This window comes from Carettochelys insculpta, chromosome 6, assembly GCF_033958435.1.
Source record: "Carettochelys insculpta isolate YL-2023 chromosome 6, ASM3395843v1, whole genome shotgun sequence".
Lineage (NCBI taxonomy): Eukaryota > Metazoa > Chordata > Testudines > Carettochelyidae > Carettochelys > Carettochelys insculpta.
This window is the reverse complement of record NC_134142.1, coordinates 14,239,662-14,261,251: the sequence shown is the minus strand read 5'-3', so window position 1 is coordinate 14,261,251 and position 21,590 is coordinate 14,239,662. Positions and strand designations below refer to the sequence as shown.

Genomic DNA, 21,590 nt, shown 5'->3' with positions numbered 1-21,590 from the left:
ACTAATACCTGCTTCGGACCAAGGTGTGCCGAGGAGGATTAGGCTAATGGCAGCGCCGTTTGTCTGGGCAGTTTTGCGCGCACCAAAAGGAGCTGGGGCCCTGCGGCAAGGCCTTTCCTCTCTGCTCAAGGTGGGAAGCAAATTTATTCCTTCCTCCACCCCGCGGCACAACGGATGCTGCTTTCCTTACTCTTCTTGGCCAGCACCTTAGGGCTGGGACTTGGGCCCGACTCCCAACCAGCCGGCTCCTAGCCGGAGGATTGGAGCTGATGAATTCGAAGTCAGATCGACTTCAGTGTAAACGCTCCCCCCCTCCCCCACTCCCCCGCTTTCGGTTCTGCCAGGGCCTGCTTGCAAAGCCCCACCGAGTGAGGGCCTTGAAAATAGCCCCCCCCCGCCCTCCTGTCCTCCAGCCCACAGTCAGGGCTCTCCGTTATTATTTATCATGCTGCAGGAGCTATTCATCAAGCCGTTATTTATTCATCCCCAACATTAAGGTAATTAAATATGAGCTCACAGGGAAGGGGCGGTGCGGGGTGGGGGGAGCCTGCAAGGGACCAGGAGGCGGCGGCGGCGGGGGGGGACCCTTCCTTCAGGGCTGCAATAATTGATTTGTGCAGCGACGAGCCCCCCGCTCCCTTTCGGTGACACTTGAGCCGGGGCTCATGTTGCAGGGCCCTGACGTGTCTCTCCCCCCGCTCCCCCGGGACGGAGCGGCTGCCCCCTCCCCCCCTTCTCCGCTCTCCCACAGGCTCAGCCGCTCACTCATCAGCCGCCGCCGCCGCCGCCGGCAGCAGAAGCAGCAGCAGCAGCCGCTCGGCTGGCGGGCCCGGCCTCCCGGCTCAGCCCAGCTGCCTGGCAGGCCGCGCGCGCCGGCGGCGGCGCCTGCGATAGGCGCGGGGGGCGTCCAATCAGCGCGGCCCGGCCGCTCGGGGCGCTTTAAGCCCGGCCGCGGCGGGCGCGCGGCAAAGTTCCCCCCAGCAACAAGCCGAGCGTCCCGCCCCACCCCCCCACACCACCCCCGCGCGCCGGGGCTCCGCGCGCCGCTGGTCGCCCCCCGGGCTCACCTGGCAGCGCCCGGCCTCGCGCCGCCGAGCTCGCGCCATGTCCATGCTGCCGTCCTTCGGCTTCACGCAGGAGCAAGTGGCCTGCGTGTGCGAGGTGCTGCAGCAAGGGGGGAACCTGGAGCGGCTGGGCCGCTTCCTCTGGTCGCTGCCCGCCTGCGACCACCTGCACAAGAACGAGAGCGTGCTCAAGGCCAAGGCGGTGGTGGCCTTCCACCGCGGCAACTTCCGCGAGCTCTACAAGATCCTGGAGAGCCACCAGTTCTCGGCGCACAACCACCCCAAGCTGCAGCAGCTCTGGCTCAAGGCGCACTACGTGGAGGCCGAGAAACTGCGGGGCCGGCCGCTGGGCGCCGTGGGCAAGTACCGCGTGCGGCGGAAGTTCCCGCTGCCCCGCACCATATGGGACGGCGAGGAGACCAGCTACTGCTTCAAGGAGAAGTCCCGCGGCGTGCTGCGCGAGTGGTACGCGCACAACCCCTACCCCTCGCCGCGGGAGAAGCGCGAGCTGGCCGAGGCCACCGGCCTCACCACCACGCAGGTCAGCAACTGGTTCAAGAACCGGCGGCAGCGGGACCGGGCGGCGGAGGCGAAGGAAAGGTACGGCCCGGCTCTTCCTGCCCGGGACCCGCCGGGATGCAGGCGCGGCGCTGCAAGGAGAGGGAGCCCCGGCTGCGCTGGGCTGGGGGGGGGGGTCCGTGTCGGTTGCAGCGCGGAGATGCGGATCCGCCCCGCTCCGCTCCGGGGAGTTACGGCCGCTGGGTAGGTGCAGCCCCAGCAGCGGGGAAGGGGTGGACGGTCCCCTCTCGCTGCGGCCCGCCGGGGCTGGCGCGGGGGCCGTGCGCCCTGGGCGCTGGGAAGGTGGCCGGGGCGGACTGCGCCCAGTGAGCCTAGCGAGAGGCGGCGCTCGCCTTCCCTCCTGCCGCGGCGGGCCGGGGAAGGGGGGTCGCGGCCTTTGCGCGGGAGGCGACGACAAACCCCCCCCCCACCGGCAAAGCCAAACCTTCTCCTCTCCCCTTCCCGGCCCCGGGGCGCGTTGGGCGCCGCCGCAGGCCACCTGCCCCAGGCGGGGGCGGAAGGGCGCCTCGCGGGCACGGGCGCGGCCGCTCTCCGCCTTTGTTTTCCAGCGCTCCCCTCCGGAGCGCCGGCAGGCGGGTGGCGGGCAGAGCAGCCGGGGGAGGAGATGGGCAGGCGCGGGGAGCCCGCGGGGGGATCGGCTGGCTCGGGGGCGCTGGGCTGGACCCCCACCGGCCGCGCGGCTCTGCACCGGGCTCCGGAACCCCGCGAGGCTGCGGCCGGCCGCGGCTGAACGGCTCCAGCGCCGCGCACAGCGATCGGGGGCGGCCGTGGCTGGAAGCTGCGCGACTCGGCTGGGGACAACCCGGGTGGCTGGAGCCGGGTTTAAATGGCAGCAATGAGCGTGGTGGGAGCCCGGGCCCTCCCCGCCGGCCGCAGAGCCGGACACACCCGCGCCCCGGCGGCTTCAAAGCTCTGAGCCAGCCCCGAAGGCGCCGGGATGGGTCCAAGCCCGGCCCTTCCCCAAGTGCGGGCCCATCGCGCGGCTGCAGAGCAGGCCGGACCCGGCAGCTGCGGCGAAACCCGCCGAGCCTGTCCCGGCTGGGGGGGGCGTTGTATAACCGGACTCCGTCCGGCCCCCCTCTTTGCTGCGCGGCCGGACGCGCTGCCGGGATCGGTGCGTGTCCCTGGGGCCGCGGCGTGGGCCGATCGCGGCTCGGAGGGGGCAGAAGCGGCGGCCCGGCCCGGCCCGGCCCGCCTGGCGCTCCCGGAGCCGGTAACACACAGGGCGCCTTGTTCTCTTTCCTAGGGAGAACACCGAGAACAACAGCGCGGCCACCGGCAAAGCCAACCAGCTCTCCCCGCTGGCCGGGGGCAAGGCGCTCATGTCCAGCTCGGACGAGGAATTCTCCCCGCCGCAGAGCCCGGACCAGAACTCAGTCCTGCTGCTCCAGGGAAACCTCAGCCATGCCCGGAGCTCCAGCTATTCCCTGAGCGGCCTAACTCCCTCCCAGGCCAGCCACAGCCTCCAGGACTCCCTGCTCGGACCGCTCACTTCCAGCCTGGTCGACCTCGGCTCCTAAAACCCGAGGAAAAGCGACGGACCCGGAGCTTTGCCGCGGCCATGAGACACTCGAGTGTACATAGAGGACAGGACCCGACTTCCCAGCGGATCTGGTGATTCTTAACACGACTTTAACCTCCCGAGAAGTTCTCCTCCGCTCCTCTTTCCCAGCCTTCCCCAAGGCAGCCGGCGGCGGGTCCTTGGGAGTTTCCGCTCACTCTGTTCCTTCGAAATCAATTCAGCTTTTACCAGCAGGAATTACAACCGAAGTGGATTCTGCTCAGTTCCGAACGAAGGAGGAAGGTTTAACCCAGAGGGAGACAAAAGGAGGTTTCCCCCCCCCCATAGTTGAGGAAATGTATTTTCATGCGAATTGTTAAGAGGTACAAGCGGGAGGATAAACGCACAGGGCCCTGTCTTTGGAAGGGAATTGGGCGAGAAGTTACGTTTACATTTTTCACGGTTAGTGTTAAGGAGAGATTTCGGCGTAGATGACATTTTAACAGACGCAGTATTAGAATAAAAACCAGCGCCTATGTCTTAAAGCAGCTATCCAGAGCAGGTAGGTAGAGGAAAGTCACTGCCCATTAGCAGAGCAAAGATTGTCTTTTTTTTTTTGTGGTGAACTTTCGAAATGCATCAATGTGGCTTAAACTAAAAATAAAGAAAAAAATAAATAAAATCAACGTGGCTTCCTCTGACCGATATTTATTCGATCCTGGCGAGTTTCAGGTCACTATCCCATACTCCTGGTAGCTTGTGCCTTCCCTCCCTCCGCAGTTTGTCTTGCAAAAAGATGCAAAGCTGGCAGCGGGATGGTGTGTTACCAAAAATAACTTCCAGGGTTGGGTTGTTTTTCCCTATTGTACATGAACAAACCTAAATTAAACAATGCCAATCACTAGAATAGAGGCTCTGGTTTTCCTCCCGCAGGTGAGTTCTGTCTTCTGAGTCCAGCTTAGTTCTGTTTGCGTGTCAGAGGTTTTCATTCTTTCCTCTGCTGAGGGTCACTGGAGATACGCGAGGCCCTGGGACTGGGCTGGGTAACTGCTGGTTTAATTTTGTGTTCGGTGTTTTTAGACGCAGCGTTTATCTCCCCGCTGTTTTCAGCCACTTTCTGCGCGATCTCCCTCCTTCCCTGCGAACAGTCTCGGTGGCAAGTGCGGGAGGGAAGGACCACGGTGCGTTGGAGAGTAAGAAAAGGACACGAACCGTACGGATCAGCCCTTCCCTTCTGAGCTCGGGTTGGAGGCGCGGGCAGCCTCTTGCTGCCAGATAAGGGGGACTTGTTAAGGGCGGTAAATCTGGTCAGACATTCAAAGGACAACACGCCCGTTGCTCCGGAGTTCAGCTTTAAAACCAGCAGGATCAAGGGACGGTGCCTTAAAACCCAGCCTGCCAGGCTTGCTGGTGCGTCTCCCGCTGCAGAGCGGAGCCCTCCGAGCTGGGCTCAATGGCCCTGGCGAGTTTAGGTGGGTTCGAGCTCCGGATGTTACAAAGGGGAACAATATCAGGCGTTTGCCCACGAAGGGCCCGATCCTGCCGCTCCTGCGGCCTCCCACGCGCCCCACGGCCAGTTTTCTGCCTGAGCGGTGGGTGGGGCCCTTCCTTGCTGGAGCAGCATTTGGCCGGAGTCAGGACGCCGGGATCGGGCCCTTCGTGGATCAGGGCCAGGCCGAAGCAGGGCCGCTGAGGGTCAGCCCAGGACTAGCAAGATGGGGAACTCGACCCCTGGCCGCCCAGGGGGAGGTTCCGCCGCGCCCGGGCCGGGCGTGTGACATCCCCGGCTCTCTCCGCCAGCCCGGCTGTGCGCGCCACGGTCAGCGCCGGCAAGCCCGACCTGGCCTGTTAGCGTTCCGGATCGCTGACTCTGTGTTGGTTTAAGGCAGAGCCGTGTTTCCTCCCGGGTCTCGGGCCAGGGCGAAATGTCCCCCTCTGCAGGCACTCCCGGGAGTCTCCCCGCCGGCAGTCACCCCTCCCTGCCCGCCGCCGGCTCTCCCGGGCCTGAGGGTCCCTTGCAGAACCAGCGGGGTGGGCCCCGGTGGCTTTTCTGCACCTCGGGCCAGCCCGGCCCTGGACGCTGCTGCGGCTCCGCTGGGAAACGAGAAAGCCGCGGCGAGCCGGGCGTGTAAACCCAGCGGGGCAGCGCTGTGGGGCCCCGGGGCTGGTAACCCGCGGGGGTGAAATTGACACCCCGGGAAAGGCGCTTACAGCAGCCGCGCGGTGCCCGGCCCTGGGACAGGACCGAGCCGGGCTGAGCACAGGGCCACCGGGCCCTTTTCCTTGCCTGGGGTCTCGCTGCTCCACGCCGGCTCGTTGTGTTACCGGGCAGCCCCCCCGCCCAAGGACCAGGACCGCAGCCAGCCTAAGGATCCGCTGGGCTTGCAGGAAAGCCCCTCGCGGGGAAGGGAGGAGAAGGGAGGCGAAGGGCAGACGAGGAGCGAGAGAAGCCAGGCCCAGGCCCGGGCCTGGGCCAGCGCTGGGAAGGGCTCAGACCTTTCCCCTGCAGGGCCACTTACACCAATGCTGCCCCGAGCGCTCCAGGATCCAGCCCCACAGGCAGGCACGCCCCGGGCGAGGCTGGAGCTGGGCGCAGGAGCGGCTGGCCGAGGTTGGTGCGCCCGGCTGGGCTGCGGAGCGGCTGGCACCGGCCTGCGCTTTGCTCCCCGGGAGGTTAATCCCGAGGCGCTGCTCCCGCTTCGGGGCGCGGCTGATTTCACGCACACCTGCGCGCGTGAGCGCCAGCCCCGGCTCGGGATCCTCCAGCCCGCAGCGAGGCGGCTCCTGCTGCAGGACAGCCGCCCGCTTCCCCCGGGCAGAGAGGCAGGAACCCCGGGCACCCGCCCTCGGCGCCCCAGGCCGAGCGCTACTGGGCCAGCGGCAGGTCTCCCTGCTGGGAGGTTTGTACTCGGCCCCCGCCTGGCCGAGCCAAGGCCGTCGGGGGGCCCGGGCGGCACCTGCGGGGCCGGGAAAGGCCCCCGAGGCTACCCGGGCGCAGGCCAAGGCCACCTCCGGCCCCACTGGCAGGAGCACGGGGAGCGCCGGGGGCAGGCCGGGGCCCACACGGCGCTAGCCCGGCTCCTTGCAGGGGGCGGCCAGGCTGCAGCGCCGGGGTAGCTCCTTGCTCGCCTCCGCTGCCCGGGCTGCAGCGCTCCTGGGGGCGGGGGGCAGCTTGGAGGCCGCCTCTGGGTGCCCCGGCCGTTGGGCGGGTTCAGCTCAGCTCCGTAACGCGGGGCGAAGCCAGCTTGGGGCCGGGCCTTCCCCAGTGAAGAGGCGGCCTGAGTGCGCGGGGAGAAAAGGGCTGGGTGGCCCCTGGGGTCCCCCCGCGCCCGGGAGCCCTCCCGCGTGCGAGCGCCGCGCTGCTCGGAGACGGTGCCCAAGCCCCCACAGGCCGCACCGCAGCGCAGCGCCCCCTCCCGGCCGCAGCCCGCTCCCGGGCAACCCCCGACTCCGTCGCGTCCCCGCAGCCCGGGCGCCGTCGACCCCAGGGAGCAGGCGGCAGGAGAACGCCGCAGCACGTGCCCGCAGGGACCCGGGGGAAGCGACGGGGCCGGAGGTAAAGCCCCTAAGCCCGGCAAACTGCTTGGCCGCCCCTTGCCCAGCGGGTTGCCCGTATCCTTAACGGGCTCCCATTGCGTGCGGGGATACAGCGAGCCACCCCCCGCAGCTGGAAGGGGCCGTCGGAGGTGAGGCAAAGCGGCCCCGCGCCAGCCCTGGCGGAGGGGGGGGTTTAAACCTATTTGCCCCGTCCCCGGTGGGCCCCCAGGGTTGAACTCGCGGCCCGGCTTTTGCAGGCCCGGGCTCCAGCCGCGGCGCGACCCCGCCCCGACCGGCTCAGCTCTACTCGGGCTCCAGCCGGCGAGGCGCCTGCCTCGAGCTGGGGGGCGCTGTTTTCCTTTCCCCCTCGCAAAGCCGGGGCAGGAGCCGCGCCTGGAGGCCGGCCTGGGCCGCTGCACTCGGGCTCCCCGCGGCCGCTGGATTCCCGGCGCGCGTGAGGTTCCGGAGGCCGGGCCCGTCCTCCTAGGGCGAGCCCGCAAAGCAGGTAGCTGCGGGTGCCGCGCTAGCAGGCCTGGGGGGCGGATTTCCCCAGCCCCGCCCAGGGCCTGGAGCATTGATTGTAGAGCAGCTGCGCCCCCTGAAATCAAGGGGAGGGTTAATTCCAGCCCGACCCCCCCGCGCTTGGCAGCCGGCTTTCCCTCCCCCCGCAGGGGGAGATCCCCCTGGCTTCCTAGCTCCCCTAGGCTTCCCCTCGTCCCCAGAGAGATCCCCCCCAGCTTCCCAGCTCCCCTAGGCTTCCCCTCACCCCCCAAAAGAGATTCCCCACCCCCAGTGCCAATGGACAGCTCCAGGGCCTTGCAGGCGGTGAACACCATAGCTAAGGTGCTGCATGAAGGGTCTGGGACCTGCCAGTGGCCACAGACGAGCCCAGCGCAGACTAGGAAGCAGCCCCGGGGCCAGTGGAGGGACTCTGAGTAGCGCCAAGCCTGGCAGGGACCCAAAGCACCACCCCATGGGTCTTCCTTGTTGCGTGTGAGACAGCGTGGGACGGTGCCCCCTGGGGCTTGGCCACCTGGGTCAGGCAAAGGAGGGTGAATGCTGACTGATGGGGGTGGATTTTGCCTTCCCCCCAGGGGAGATTTTCAGTTTTAAAAATAGGACTGTTCAGACACAGGTGGAAAATATCATGCTGCTGCTGGGGTCATTGCAGCCTGGCAAAGCTGCAGCACCAGGACCTAGGTCCCACGCGGAGGGTGCTGGTCCTCCCCACTTTATAGAGGAACTGCAAAGCTTGGCAGAGTTTGGGGTTTTACCCCAAGTTCAAACAGCTGGAAAGGAGCAACTCCCTGCAGGGGAGCTCACCCTCCCATGTGGCCTCACCTCCTCCCAGCAACATCCTCCCTGGGGGGTGGCTCTTAGTAAACAGACAGACACCCAGCCCCAATCTCTGGGGGAGCCCTTGCTGCCCAAATCTGAACAAAGATTGGCTTGAGGGCGGGGCGATGCCACACGCACCCCACTCCCCAGCTTCATTGGATGAAGAGGCACAGAAAGCCATGAAAAGCCGACAGGCGAAGGCAAATCAAGGGGGCCTGGACTGGAGAAGTAATGAAGAGGAGGAGGTCTGGCTGTGGGTAGGTGTGTAGCCAGCGTTCTTCTTGCCATACAGATGGTGGGTGAAAAACATGCCACCTTCTACAGTCAGGTTCTTGTGTTTGATGCTATATTGCCCAGGGCTGTAGTTCTGCCCAAACAGTGAGTCTAGGGGATGCAGGGAGGAGAATCCATAACCAAGGGCTATTTTCAAAATAAACAGACTCGTGCTTATTTCATATAGAAAGGCGGATTGTCTTACACACAGTCTATCTCCTGCCTCCTGCTTAGAAAAAACCTGCCTGTTCCAAACCTCCAGGCAAAGCATGACAGTACAGCTTTTACCACACTGCTCTTTCAAAAGACAGTCTTTGAGCGGAGGGCCCTGGCTGGGGCTGCTCACCCAAAGGCTGGAAAAAATTGTCACTCGACTAGAAAGCACACCGGCATTAGAAGAGGTTAAAAAAGTGGGATATTTACCTAGCTAGAATCTGTTGGTAAGCAAGTTTGAGATTACACCAGATTTTGCAGCTCAAAATACAAACCCGCTGATATATCCCAATGTATGCCTTTTATGACCAGATTTATTTAACAAAACATCCCAGGATTTGGGGTTTCAGAAGAATGAAGGAGGCACAAGTGAACGGAGATTAGCCATTGTGAAACGGACATTGGATGATATTTTAATTAATTAATTTTATTATAGAAAAGAGAGATGGCCGACATTGGGGAAAATCGTTAAAATACACCCTCCTTTACTTAGAGAGTAGTGTTTGTTATTATTTTCCAATCCCAGCGACCTTGAAACAGAGACAGGTATGAATAGGGACGGCCATGCCAGGGAGCAGAGAGGCAGAGACAGCCAGGCTAGGAAGCAGGGAGACAGAGACAGATAAGCCAGGGAGCACAGGCAGATGCAAATAGGGGCAGACAGGCCAGGGAGCAAAATGTTTCCTCTTTTATAGTCACACCACTTCACTAGGCTTCATTCTGCAATTTTAAGCTAGCCCCTGACATCCCAGTCCGTATTTCGTAGGCAGGATGCAGCCGCCTACCATGTACTGTTTTCTCACCTTGCTCGTCTTTGTTTTTTCAACAGGCAAGAAGGAGTTAATTTGATTTTTTTAAAACAGATTTCACACTGTGTGTGGGTCAGCCAAAAAGGAGAGGAAATGGAGAACAGCAAAATGATTAATTCTACCTGCTTTTCCCATGAGTGATCACCTGCTTTAGGGGTCATGAATAGCAGGTAGCTCTCAGAGCCTCCAACTCTGAGAGGCTCATTTGTTTGGTGACAGCTGAGTGACAAGACCTGAAACCTGAGCTCTCAACTTTGCCTGATGTGTGGATAAAACCCTGGATGTTCCCTCAAACATTTCAGGAAATGAAAGTTGTAATGTGATCCCTTTTGCGCCCACATCTCCCCCAGCAAACACAAAAGCTCAAAGGAACCTTCTCAGATTAAATTCAGCCTGGAGATGATGGAAGGAAAATGGAGAGCAGGCTGAGAAAGCTGGAGCTGGCAAGCTTTTCTCCAGCACTTATTGGAAATGTCTGTCCAAGCAGGGATTTAGAAAGGTCACCCATTTCACAAGTGCTTCTTCCTCCTGTACCTTGCTGCTGGGATTAAAATGGCAACCTCTCTCCCAGCCATGCTAGCAAAGGCTTTGTGGGGTTGCCTGTTCAGATCCGGGAGCATGAAACTGAGTATATGAAAACAAGTCCCAAACCCACCTTATTTCCTTACAGGCGCATGGTAATCGTGGGTCAGGGCCTGGTTCATTTTCTAAACCATAATCATGCTTAGCACAGAACGTGTTCAAAAACATCATTATGAACTAATAAATCCTTGGGAAAGCTCTGTGAGGAAGGAAGGTGTTAGTAGCCCACGTAGCATATGGAATTAAGGCTAGAATGTTCGAACCTGGTTACCTAAATTCATATTTCAGCACCTACTTAAAAACAGGATTTTCAGATGTGCTGAGAAGTGACAGCAATGCCAGACACATGGAAAACCAGGCTGTGGAAAATCAGACCCTTATATTTAAAGGCAGGTTGAACCTCTCTAATCTGACAACCTCTGGACGTGACCGATGCTGGACGAGAGAATTTGGTGGACTATGGGACGTCACCATTGTCTAGCAGCATTACCAACACTTCTGCTGTTGACTGGGCTCTGAGAAAACAAAGAAGCAGCCATGTAGCACTTCAAAGACTAACAAAATAATGTATTAAGTGATGAGCTTTCAAGGGACAGACCTACTTCTTCAAATCTGGAAATTCTGATGAAAGTAAGCTGGCTCAACAAGAATTTAACAGAAAGATAGAAAGAAAAAAATTAAATAACCAAAATTACATGAAAAAAATGAAAATTAAATTAAAAATTAAATGAAATCAGCTACATAGGACAGAAGGAGAGAAGGGGGCAAAGGGTGGGGAAGATGGGGAAGAAAATTACGTACTGCAAGTATCTGTTAAGTGACTTGCCTGAGATCACTCACTAGTGACTAATAAGTTACTTAACAAAATAGACATTTCCAATAAATAATTTTCTTTCCCCGCTTCCCTCCCTTCTGCCCTCTGTAGTTGATTTGTCAGTTTCCTTTTCTTTATCTTTCTGTTAAATGCTTACTGTGCCAGTTTACTTTCATCAGAATTTCCAGATTCGATGAAATGGGTCTGTCCCGTGAAAGGTCATTTAATAAATTGTTTTGTTAGTCTTTAAAGTGCTACATGACTGCTTTTGTGCTTTGTGAAGATACAGACTAACACTCTCTGTGACTGGGCTTTTAGAAGACATTTAGGGATAAATTATGTCTAAATAATAGCAGGGAACACGGAGAGCCAGGACTCGAGGCTGTAAACAAACTTAATGGGATCACAGAAACTTGGCCGCACCCATGATAAGTGGTTATGCAGCTAACTAAAATCATGCTTGATTATGGATTTTGCTGGATGAGAGAGTTCTGGGTTAGAGAGGTTCAACCTGTATCTGCATATGAATTTAGGATCGTAGCTATAGGCCCCCATGTTTGAGAATATTGGTTTTACAGAATTGCTCAACATCACATATGACTGAGTGACAGGGCCAGGATTAGAACCCTCCTAACTTCCTCCCCTGAATTTTATTCACTAGATCATGATCCTTTTAAAGAGACGTTCAAGAGTTCTTGGAGCATTGTCCATTTTTAAAATAAGTTATTTTGTACTTTAAAACTGTGGGATACTGCAAAACAATACAGAAAATCTCACACAAACGCCCATGACACATCTTCACTGCACAGGTTTTTAGGTCCTTCTTCTTCACTGTATACTCCAGCTCTACGACAGTGTTACTGCACCCAACAGGAGCAGGAGCAGCAGTGTAACCCCACTGGACTTGCTACCAAGGCACACCTTACTTGTGACACACAGATGGCTTTGTGTATGAGACTGAATTGCCTGGGATAATTCTGCATCAGACTTATCCCTTGTGCCACTAGTTTTGCTTGTTAGGTCGATCTCTTTCTCTGAAGGCAGCCTTCTCAAACAGTTTCCCAAATGTTCCAGTGTGCAAAATTCACAGGTCTTTGAATCTGCACATTGATGGCAGCCACAGGGCTATCAGTAGGAGTAGCACAGGCATATCCATATGACCAACTTACCAGCAGAAGTAAATATTGGAGGGCCAGATTCTGACACCCTGAAAGGGGCTTTGTTTGACCCAAAATGAGAAGCATAGCTGAACTGCTTATGGCCATGTGCTGCCGAGCTGGACAGGGACGCAGTTTTAGAAGGAGAAATCATAGCTAACCTTTGATAGAATAACTAGGCATGATCTTTCGGTTTACCGACCTTAGCCCTTGATGCATACATTTTTGGTTTAGACTTAATGATGAAACGAGGTTAAAGCCTATCTATGCCTCTGGCTATGCTTGCTTTTCTGGCTGTCAGACCTGTCACGATGTTGTATTCCAATGATTATCCTAAAGTGTCGAAAGAACCCACTTTTTCACCCAAGTATCAATCATTCACCCTTCCCGCAAATTTAGACTGAGGTTGAACTCTGACTCCCTGAGGCGTAAAATCCCAATAGTAATGTTCACATTCAAGATATGCATTTAGGTCCATTATGCTGTCTTGTTTTCACGTCTTGAAAAGTTCACCTTAAGGACGAGATTTTTGTCAATTTTTGGGGTAGTTCTTTCTTTAAAATGCACCCATGAGGTGCATGTACAACATTTAGGTCATCCAAACCAAAGCATTCCATGCATGGTCTCAGGCCAATGGTGATTTTGGTGGCAAATATAAAGAAAATCCCCTTCTGAGTCATGCAAGAATGGGGGCAAAGCACACCTTTTCAGCAAAGGAAAATGGCAATAAAAATGTTGCTTATTCATAGTAATTCACTTCTCATCTGTAGATATCAAAGTGATTACAAAGTGCACTTTTACAGTTGGGAAAACCAAGGCGCGTAGATAAAGGCACCTTCCCCATGTCATGCAATAGGTCAGAGGTGTGCAAAGTGGGGGGTGGCACCCCTGGGGGGTGAAATTTTGTAAGGGGTGGGGCACAACACCATCAGCTGCTGGATCTCAGGTTCATCCATCTCATTGAAAGGTTGAAATATGTTACGGTTTTTATGTGTGCGTATTCACATTTCTATACTGATTCATAAAGTTTTTACGTTCTACAGACTTATTTTCTTACTCATGCTGAAAGGGGTTTGTTTGTTTTTTTATATGAACATAACCAAAATTGCCATAGTTTTGGATGACATTAGACAGGTTGGGGAGGGAGAACTAATTGCAGGGATGAAAAGTGGGGCCAAGTGTAAAAAGTTTGCTCACCCCTGTAATAGGCAGAGCTGTGAATAGCACCAAGGTCTTCTGAGTCTAAATCAAGGTGCTAAACACTAGGCTGCACTGCCTTTACTTATTTAAATAATAAACCATGCTTTATGATGCTCTGTTATCCCCAGCAATACAAAACAATGCAAGGGATTTGTTGCCTGCCACGAAGAAATAATCTTGTTGCTGAGTTTGGAAAAGAACATTTGAAATGAACAAGGTGGCGGTGATTGAAAAATAAATTATATCTGAAAGTGATGGGTCTGTATTCCCCAAAATACGAAAGGCGTCCAGACTTCCCTCTGCTTTTGCGATACTCAGATGATGTTGTGAGGAGTATCAGTCCCGAACCCTAAAATATTGGAGGGAAGCTGAGATCCACAGGTCTGGCTAGATACACAGATTGCAAGTGATGGGAGTCTCTGCCTTAGCGTGTTCTGCCTTCCTCACAGCTCCCTCCACATGGCCTCTGAGGAGATGCATCTCCTTGTATTCCACAAGTAACAGTGTGTGGGTGGTCCCTGGGCGCAGAGTCAGAGGACTCTGACTTTGCTCACCTAGAGGGGCTTGCAGGACTGGAGCCTTAAAAGTGGCCCTTGGTTTTCCACCCTAGCCAGTGACTGCATAATGGCCCTCAGACCATGCTGCAGCAGAACAAATGAAATATTTATTTTGGGGGATGGAAGCCATCTTCCACTACCCGAACTAGGGAGAGAGTCAGGAGGAGACGCAAACTTGAATTACATCTAGGGCAGAGGTGGAAAAAGTACCTAAAAAGTTACTTAAATATAAGTGCAGCTGCTTTCACTTCTGAGTACTTGAGTACAATAAAGACACGACGGACGGGCGCATGCATGTGTGCGTGCTTTTACTGAAGGGGTTTTCCAGAGGGACACCGGTGACTTATACTTAAGTACACCCCACCCCCAGCAACTGTACTTCTACTCAAGTAACTTCTTTGGTCCTTTTTCCATCTTTGATCTAGGCCCACTTCCCTGGAGTCTGTCCGTTTAAATGACCAAAACCCCCCACCCAAATATCCCCAACCCCCCCATTTACCTGCCATTCAAACATTAGCAGGCACAATGGGTTTATGTGAAGCCTTAAAATATAGGGAAATTGGGGGAACATTCCTTAAGGCCAGCTTGTGGTGCACCTACTCACACTAGCGACTATTTAGTCCTGCCAAGAATCCCACTGTCTCCTGGAGTGGGAAGCTGCTCCCCTCATTCCTAAGCTCATGAAACCAGGTAAAGGGGGAGGTGTTTGAATCTGACCTTTAGAGAGCAAAAGAACTTATTTAAATGGAGTGGGTGCTTCAGAGAGTCCTGGGTCAGGGCCAGACTGCAGCACATCAATCAAGAAAGAAGTCCCAGAGCGTTCCAAAAAGGCTGTCAACTGGCTCCAGTTCATTTCAGATAACAAATATGATACCATCCTCCTGGATCCAATGGGGCATCTCCTATATCGCTGCTTTACAGATCAAGGGGGATTGAAAACTCGGAACAGGAGCCAATATCTTGGCTGTGCCGTCTTGGGCTGTAATTTACGCTGCCAAGGAGACTTCAGTTCCTGTGCGCATTGGTTTCCCCCCTGCAGAAATAAAGGATTGTGCTTGGCCGAAGCTGGGAGCACAGTGTTATATTTTCCATCTGAAATGAAGTGAAACTGAAGCTGAAATGAACGGCTCTCTTCATTTCCTTGACTTTCAGCAGATTTTATGGTGCATGTTAATTGGAATGATGTTTTCATTTAAATTGCCAAAGCCTCCAAGGCTGAAAAACAACATTATTTCCCCCCAAAATATGAAATGGCTGTTATCTGAGCCTCGGCCTTGCAAGAACCTCTGCATGCAGAATGGCCACAGGAGTTGATTTGGAATCTGGATTTTCCTAGGGCTCCACCATGTGCCTTTTAGTAATTGTTTTTAAAAGCTCAGTTTGTTTCTAGGAACAAAGATCGCTGGCCATGCTGAGAGGAGAGGGGACTCCATGCTGAAAAGGACTTACGGGACATGATGGATCATAGATGCTGCCTTGCCCTCCAGCTGGGGTGTGTGTGCTTGTCTTGGCTTCATTCCACCCCATCCCCTAAGCCCCTCCCTCTTTCTGCCCTTGCTCCGCCCCACTCCACTCATTCACCCAAGTCCCACCATCATTCAAGCCCTTGTGCCCAAACCCTGACCTTGTCCTTCCTCCTCCCTGCTTCCGCCCCCTAGAGCACAACATCCCTGCCCCTATCCTTCCCTCTTCGAGCTTCCTGAGGATTGCGAATCAGCTGCAGGAGTTGGTAAGTGGGGCCACTAATGGACAGGAGATATCGGGGGGAGGAAGAGAACTAGATTGCCAATGGGTGCTCAGCAACCACTGATTTTCCTCCATGGGTGCTGCAGTCCTGGAGAACCAAGGACTCAGCACCTATATGGGTCATCAGCTGAACATTTGCTAACAGTGAGATGTCATGGCCGAAAGTGCTAATGCCTTAGGTGGATGTATAACCAGGGCACTCTTCAGTAGGAGTGGAGAAGTTGTTTTGCCTCTGTATGGGGCTCTGGCACCACCCTGGTAGGAATACTGCTTCTCGTTGTGGTCTCCACAACTCAAGAAGGTTGTTGACAAATTGGAGAGGGTTCAGAGAAGAGTCGTGTGAGTAGTTAAAGGACTGGAAAAGAGGCTGAAAAGGGACAATGTCAAGGAGTTGAATCCAGTTAGTGTAACAAGAAGAAGGTTAAGGGGTGATTTGATCAGAGTGTGAAAGTACCCATGTGGGGAAGAAGAACTTGATAATAGAAGGCTCTCCAGTCAGTACAACAGAGATATCCCAAGGCCCAATGTCTGGAAGTTAAAGCTACACAAATGCAGATTAGAACAAAAAAAGCAGTCAAGTAGCACTTTAAAGACTAACCAAATAATTTATTCGGTGAGCTTTCATGGGATAGACCCACTTCTTCAGACCATAGCCAGACCAGAACAGACTCAATATTTAAGGCACAGAGAACCAAAAACGGTAATCAAGGTGGATAAATCAGAAAAAAAAATCAAGGTGAGCAAATCAGAGAGTAGAGGGGCAGAAGGGGGGGGGAAGTCAAGAATTAGATTAAGCCAAATATGCAAACGAGCCCCAAAAGTGACGCAGAAAATTCCAATCTTGGTTCAAACCACTTGTTAATGTGGCAAATTTGAATATGAAAGAGAGTTCAGAAACCTCTCTTTGAAGAGTGTTGTGAAAATTCTTCTTCAGAAACACGCAAACTCTTAAGTCATTAACAGAATGGCCCACTTCATTAAAATGCCGACTAACAGGTTTGTGGATCAGGAATGTTTTTATGTCTGTTTAGTGCCCATTAACTCTTTGTCTAAGAGAGTTTGAAGACTGTCCAATATATAAAGCATCCAGGCATTGTTGACACATGATGGCATATATGATGTTAGTTGAGAAAAATGAGAATGTGTCCGTGATTCTGTGAATAACCTCATTAGGTCCAGTCATGGTATCTCCAGAAAAGATACGTGGACAAAACTGGCAGCAGGCTTTGTTGCAAGGAAAAGTCCCAGGACTGGTGTTCCTGCGGTATAGACTGTGGCTGTTAGTGAGAATCCTCATAAGGTTGGGAGGTTGCCTGTAGGAGAGAACAGGCCTGTCACATAGGGCCTTCTGGAGTGTGGCATCCTGATTAAGGATAGGTTGTAGGTCTTTAATAATTCATTGCAGTGGTTTGAGTTGGGGGCTGTAGGTAATGACCAGTGGTGTTCTGTTCTTGGCTTTTTTGAGCCTGTCTTGGAGTAGCTGGTCTCTGGGTATTTGTCTGGCCCTGTCAATTTGTTTTTTCATTTCTCCTGGTGGGTAATTCAGGTTTATGAATATTTGGTAAAGATCTTGTAGTTTTTGGTCTCTGTCAGTAGGATCAGAGCAAATGTGATTGCATCTAAGGGCTTGACTGTAAACAATTGATCTAGTTATGTGTGCCGGTTGGAAGCTAGAAGGGTGTAGGTAAATATAGCAATCAGTGGGTTTCCGGTACATTGTGGTACCTATCAGGCCATCCTTGCTTTGTACTGTAGTGTCCAGGAAATGTCTCTCTCACGTGGAGTAATCGAGGCATAAGTTGATGGTAGGGTGCAGATTGTTAAAGTCTCTGTGGAATTCTTCTAGAGTCTCCAGACCATGGGTCCAAATCATAAAGATGTGATCAATGTATCTTAAGTAGAATAGAGGCACTAGGGGACGAGAGCTAAGGGATTGATGTTCCAGGTCAGCCATAAATATATTAGCATATTGTGGGGCCATGCAGGTGCCCATAGCAGTTCCACTAATCTGGAGGTATAAATTGTCACCAAATTGGAAATAATTGTGGGTGAGAACAAAGTTACAGAGGTCAGACACCAGATGAGCTGTGGTGACATCAGGGATGGTATTCCTGATTGCTTGTAATCCCTCTTCGTGTGGAATATTAGTGTACAGAGCCTCTACATCCATTGTGGCAAGGATGGCGTTGTCAGGAACTTTTCCGATGTTTTGTAATTACCTCAGGAAGTCGGTGGTATCTCGGAGATAGCTGGGAGTGTTGGTGGCATAGGGTTTGAGGAGGGAGTCCACGTAACTGGATAGTCCAGTGGTAAGAGTGCCAATACGCGAAATGATAGGGTGTCCGGGGTTTCCAGGGTTGTGGATTTTGGGAAGTAAATAGATTAATCCAGGCTGGGACTCAGATGGTGTCTGTCTGTCCCACAAAAGCTCACCTAATAAATTATTTTGTTAGTCTTTAAAGTGCTGCTTGACTGCTTTTTTTGTTTTGACAGTATATAGACTAGCACGGCTTCCTCTCTGTTACTATTCAAAATGCAGATTAGAAATAAGATGCACATTTTTAACAGTGGGTTAATTATGCACTAGAACAATTTAACAAGGGAGGTGTTGGATTCTCCATCATCAATGTTTCCTGTAAGATGGGTGCTTGGGCTGCCACCTAGGAGAGATTCAAGGTGCCATGTAGCTGATTAGCAGAGCGCCCCTAGCCACCCACAGCCAGCAGTATGATGGAACGCAACTGCACATGCCTTGGTGCACAGAACAAAACTTATCCTGTCCATGGATAGAAAACAATTGGAACATTGTCCATCACTGGAACATTTTAAATCAAGACTGGATGCTCTTTAAGGGGCAAGTTCTTGCTCAAACAGGAATTAGTTCAGGAAAGTCCTATGTCTCGTGTCATATAGCAGGTCAGACTAAATGGTCACAGTGGTCTTTTCTGGCTTCATACTCTGCCAATTTACTTGTCTATTTAGTTTTTCCCAGAGAAGGTTAAGAGGGCACTTCATCATGATCTACAAGTACCTACATGGGGAAAAGGATTTCTGACAGTAGACGTCTCTTTAATCTAGTAGAAAAAAAATCATAACAAGGGCCAATGGTCTAATGAGAGAGCCAATGGTCCAAAGATCTAAGAAGTTGAAAATTCAGACTTGAAATATCACAACCATTTTTAAATTAGAGTAATTAACCCCTGGGGCTATTTACCTTGGGATATGATGGGTTCTACACCAATTAAAACCTGTAAATCAAGACTGGATGTCTTTTAAAGCTGTACTGTAGGTTGAACCGATGTTATAGGCTTGAACTGGGGAAATCTTATGGCATATGTCCCGCGGGAGTTCCAACTAGCCCCTTCTGGTCTTAAAACAGTGCATTTCTGACTACCCAGCACCAGTGTGAGGTGTTCCTTATCATCATATCCTATTCATGTCAATGGGAGAGAAAGGTGTTCCATATCTCCCAAGACGGATCCCTAGATAATGGGACCATTAATAGAAGTAAGTACTGTGGCTTAGCAAAGCAATTAAGCACATACTCAATTTTAGGTAGATGCTCATGTCCTACCAGAATTAGTTGGGACTTAGAAATGAGCTCAAAGTCAAACAGGAGTTTGTGTGCTTTGCAGAAGTGGGGCCTGCGCCCAGAAGCTAGTGTTTTCAGGATTGGGTCATTAGGCTGAGCCAGAATCCAGTGGGGTTAATGTGCCCACGGATGGTAAACACGAGGAGCCTCAGAAAATGCCTTTGCCCGAAAGTGCTGAATATTATCAGGAACAATGAACGTATGGAACTAACACTAACAGTTGCTGTGATGAACTAAAGCCAGTGTCGTCATTTCTGCAATTACTGTACTGTTAGTTCGTCTGGGCTAAACGGATGGTGGGAGGCAGTCAGCTTATATGATAACCAGAGGGCACTAAAATGATATAATGGATGTGAACAAGAGCTCCAGAGAAATCGAACACCCCAGGCCAGCTGTGACAGTCCCCAGAGGGCCAATCAAGGATTTGGGGTGGTATGTGAATGGCTGTATGGCTCCTCAGATTTGCTGTCAGGGAAGAGGTCGGGTCAGAGAGGGGCCCCCACGCCTGCTCCAAAATCCCTGTGTTTTCTTAGCCAGTTTTGGGACATGGGCGTGGTTAGAGGGTGTTTCCTTCCAGCATGTCCAGGGACTAGTAAAACCCACCCACATGGCTTGGACACTGATCTGCTGCCTTAGCTTTTCCTCTGTCACCCAGAGTTGCACAGAAGGAAATGATTTAAGTCCTAACCTTTAAAGGACTGATGCTGCCACACTGAAGCCAATGCGACCCTAAATTTGAAGACCCGCTTAATCTTTTAGGGGCCATTTCTGCAGATGCCCCTGAAGCAAATGGGGAATGAGTCTCATTTGGATATTTGCAGCAGACAGCAGTTCCGCCCTCCTGTCCCTTCTGCAGGATAACGTCCTTACAGAGAGCTCCCGCGGGCCACCAAGGAAACCATACATCCTGCCATTGCAACTGGAGAGAGATGGCAGCCAGGTGCAAAGAGGAGCTTGCAGGGGGGAAGTGGCCAAAATGGCTATTCCAAGAACCATTCCTAGCCATCCTGGAACAGAGAACGACTCATCATCATACACACAAGGAAATGGCAACAGGATTTGAAGCTCCATTATTAGCAGGAATCTGTGCAAGAGATCTCGCTAACAGCTCAGACCTAAGGTCACCTGTAATTTTAGCATCCTGCCTAGTGATCTCTGAGGAAGGCTCGGTCGCTCTAACAATAAGCAGAGAATTACAGCTCAAACCATTTTCAGACGCAGAACATGAAACTGGTTTTAGGAAAAAAAAATGAAGTCTTCCCACTATGGGCTCCACTGATCAGTGCACATGTAACACTATCCAAAAGGAAAATATCTCCATGTACAATCTCAGCTGAAATGATTGTTCTTCACTGAAAATCTAAACCACAAGGTTACCAAATGGCTTAGCCTGAGTCATATCGGCCATGTGACACAGGAAGCACGTTCATGTGAAAACACAATCGCATTGTGTTTCATAGAAACGGCTCTTGGCTGGTTTTTAATTTTTTTTTTTCAAACATAGCTAACTGTAACTAAATTGTGGAGAAAAGATTCCAGCTACCTGGGCCATGAATCCGGCACCTGTCATGAGTGCTAAATTCATGAGCCTGATCAACATACATCAGCAAACAGTTTGAGTTCAAGGCAAGATGTTTATATTGAGTGAAATTTATCATGTACTAGAGAATTTTTTTCTGGAAGAAGGGTGCTTTCAAAAATGGGGTTTTATTTTCAAATAACCCTGTCTAAACTGCTGCTTTTCTTTCAAAAGACTCTCTTTCGAAAATGCAGTTATGTAAATGAAGCGTGAGAGATGTAAATTGGTGCTTCATTCACATTTCCAATTTGCCTCATTTGCATTCCCTGTTCGAAGGGGGACTGTAGCGTAGACGTAGCCTAAGTGAAGCATGTGATTACGTGCTGTGCTGAATCAGGTCCTTCGTGCTGCCAATGCCAGCTAACTCCTTTCGATTTTCTAAGCAAATTCTAATTATAGAATTGGTTGAGAGAGGGGAGAAATGTGCCAGGGAGCTGTGTGGGTGTGTCCCCCCCAAAGGGTCTGAGGTTAATCTCTCCTCCAGCTGAATACTAATTCAAGGCCTCTGAGCTGGGCAAGTGCCGTGATACTTCCCAGAAGTATGCGCTCTCATTTCAAAATGAATTCACATCAGCGGTGTTCTTGTCCCTTCCACAACTGCTTTGTGTGCATGTCTCGGCAATCAAGGTTCACATACACTAATGTTTGTGTAGAGCATGTTCTGAACCGGTGCACTCGAGTTCTCACGGAGTGCAAAAACTTTAATGTGCCAACATCCACTGGGGAAAATGTATGTTGGAGATGAGATGGGAGGGACTCAGCTTGATATAAGGAGGGGAAAATGCTCCAAATCCATTGTCTGGGCCAATAGAGACAAATCATCTCTAATCACACCTGTCTCATCTGTGGCTGCCCAAGCAAGAGCAATTACTTTGTGGGACTAGCTGAGGGGGTTACAGGATGTTAGAGCAATGAAAGTGACGCATTTGGTAAGTTTTAGAAAAGGAGAGGATGCTGCTTAAAGTGACAGAAAGAACTTGAAATCTAATCAATTTTAAAAAGTTAACAGTGGTTTCTGGTCCTACACGCATTCCAACTCCCATGTCGAC

The 21,590-nt window shown here is 52.7% G+C and overlaps 1 protein-coding gene and 1 long non-coding RNA gene across 2 annotated transcripts; both read left to right on the top strand.

The window, feature by feature from the left end:
- Positions 1 to 759: 759 nt before the first annotated feature.
- Positions 760 to 3,830, top strand: SIX1 (SIX homeobox 1). The gene is made up of 2 exons (XM_074998674.1): positions 760 to 1,664; positions 2,890 to 3,830. The coding sequence occupies exons 1-2, from the start codon at positions 1,105 to 1,107 to the stop codon at positions 3,161 to 3,163; spliced, it is 834 nt and encodes a 277-aa protein (XP_074854775.1). The 5' UTR covers positions 760 to 1,104; the 3' UTR covers positions 3,164 to 3,830.
- A 3,179-nt stretch (positions 3,831 to 7,009) lies between these two features.
- Positions 7,010 to 21,104, top strand: LOC142015243 (uncharacterized). The gene is made up of 3 exons (XR_012646107.1): positions 7,010 to 7,186; positions 15,015 to 15,116; positions 19,819 to 21,104. It is a non-coding gene; the product is annotated as an uncharacterized LOC142015243 (long non-coding RNA).
- The last annotated feature ends 486 nt before the right edge of the window (positions 21,105 to 21,590 follow it).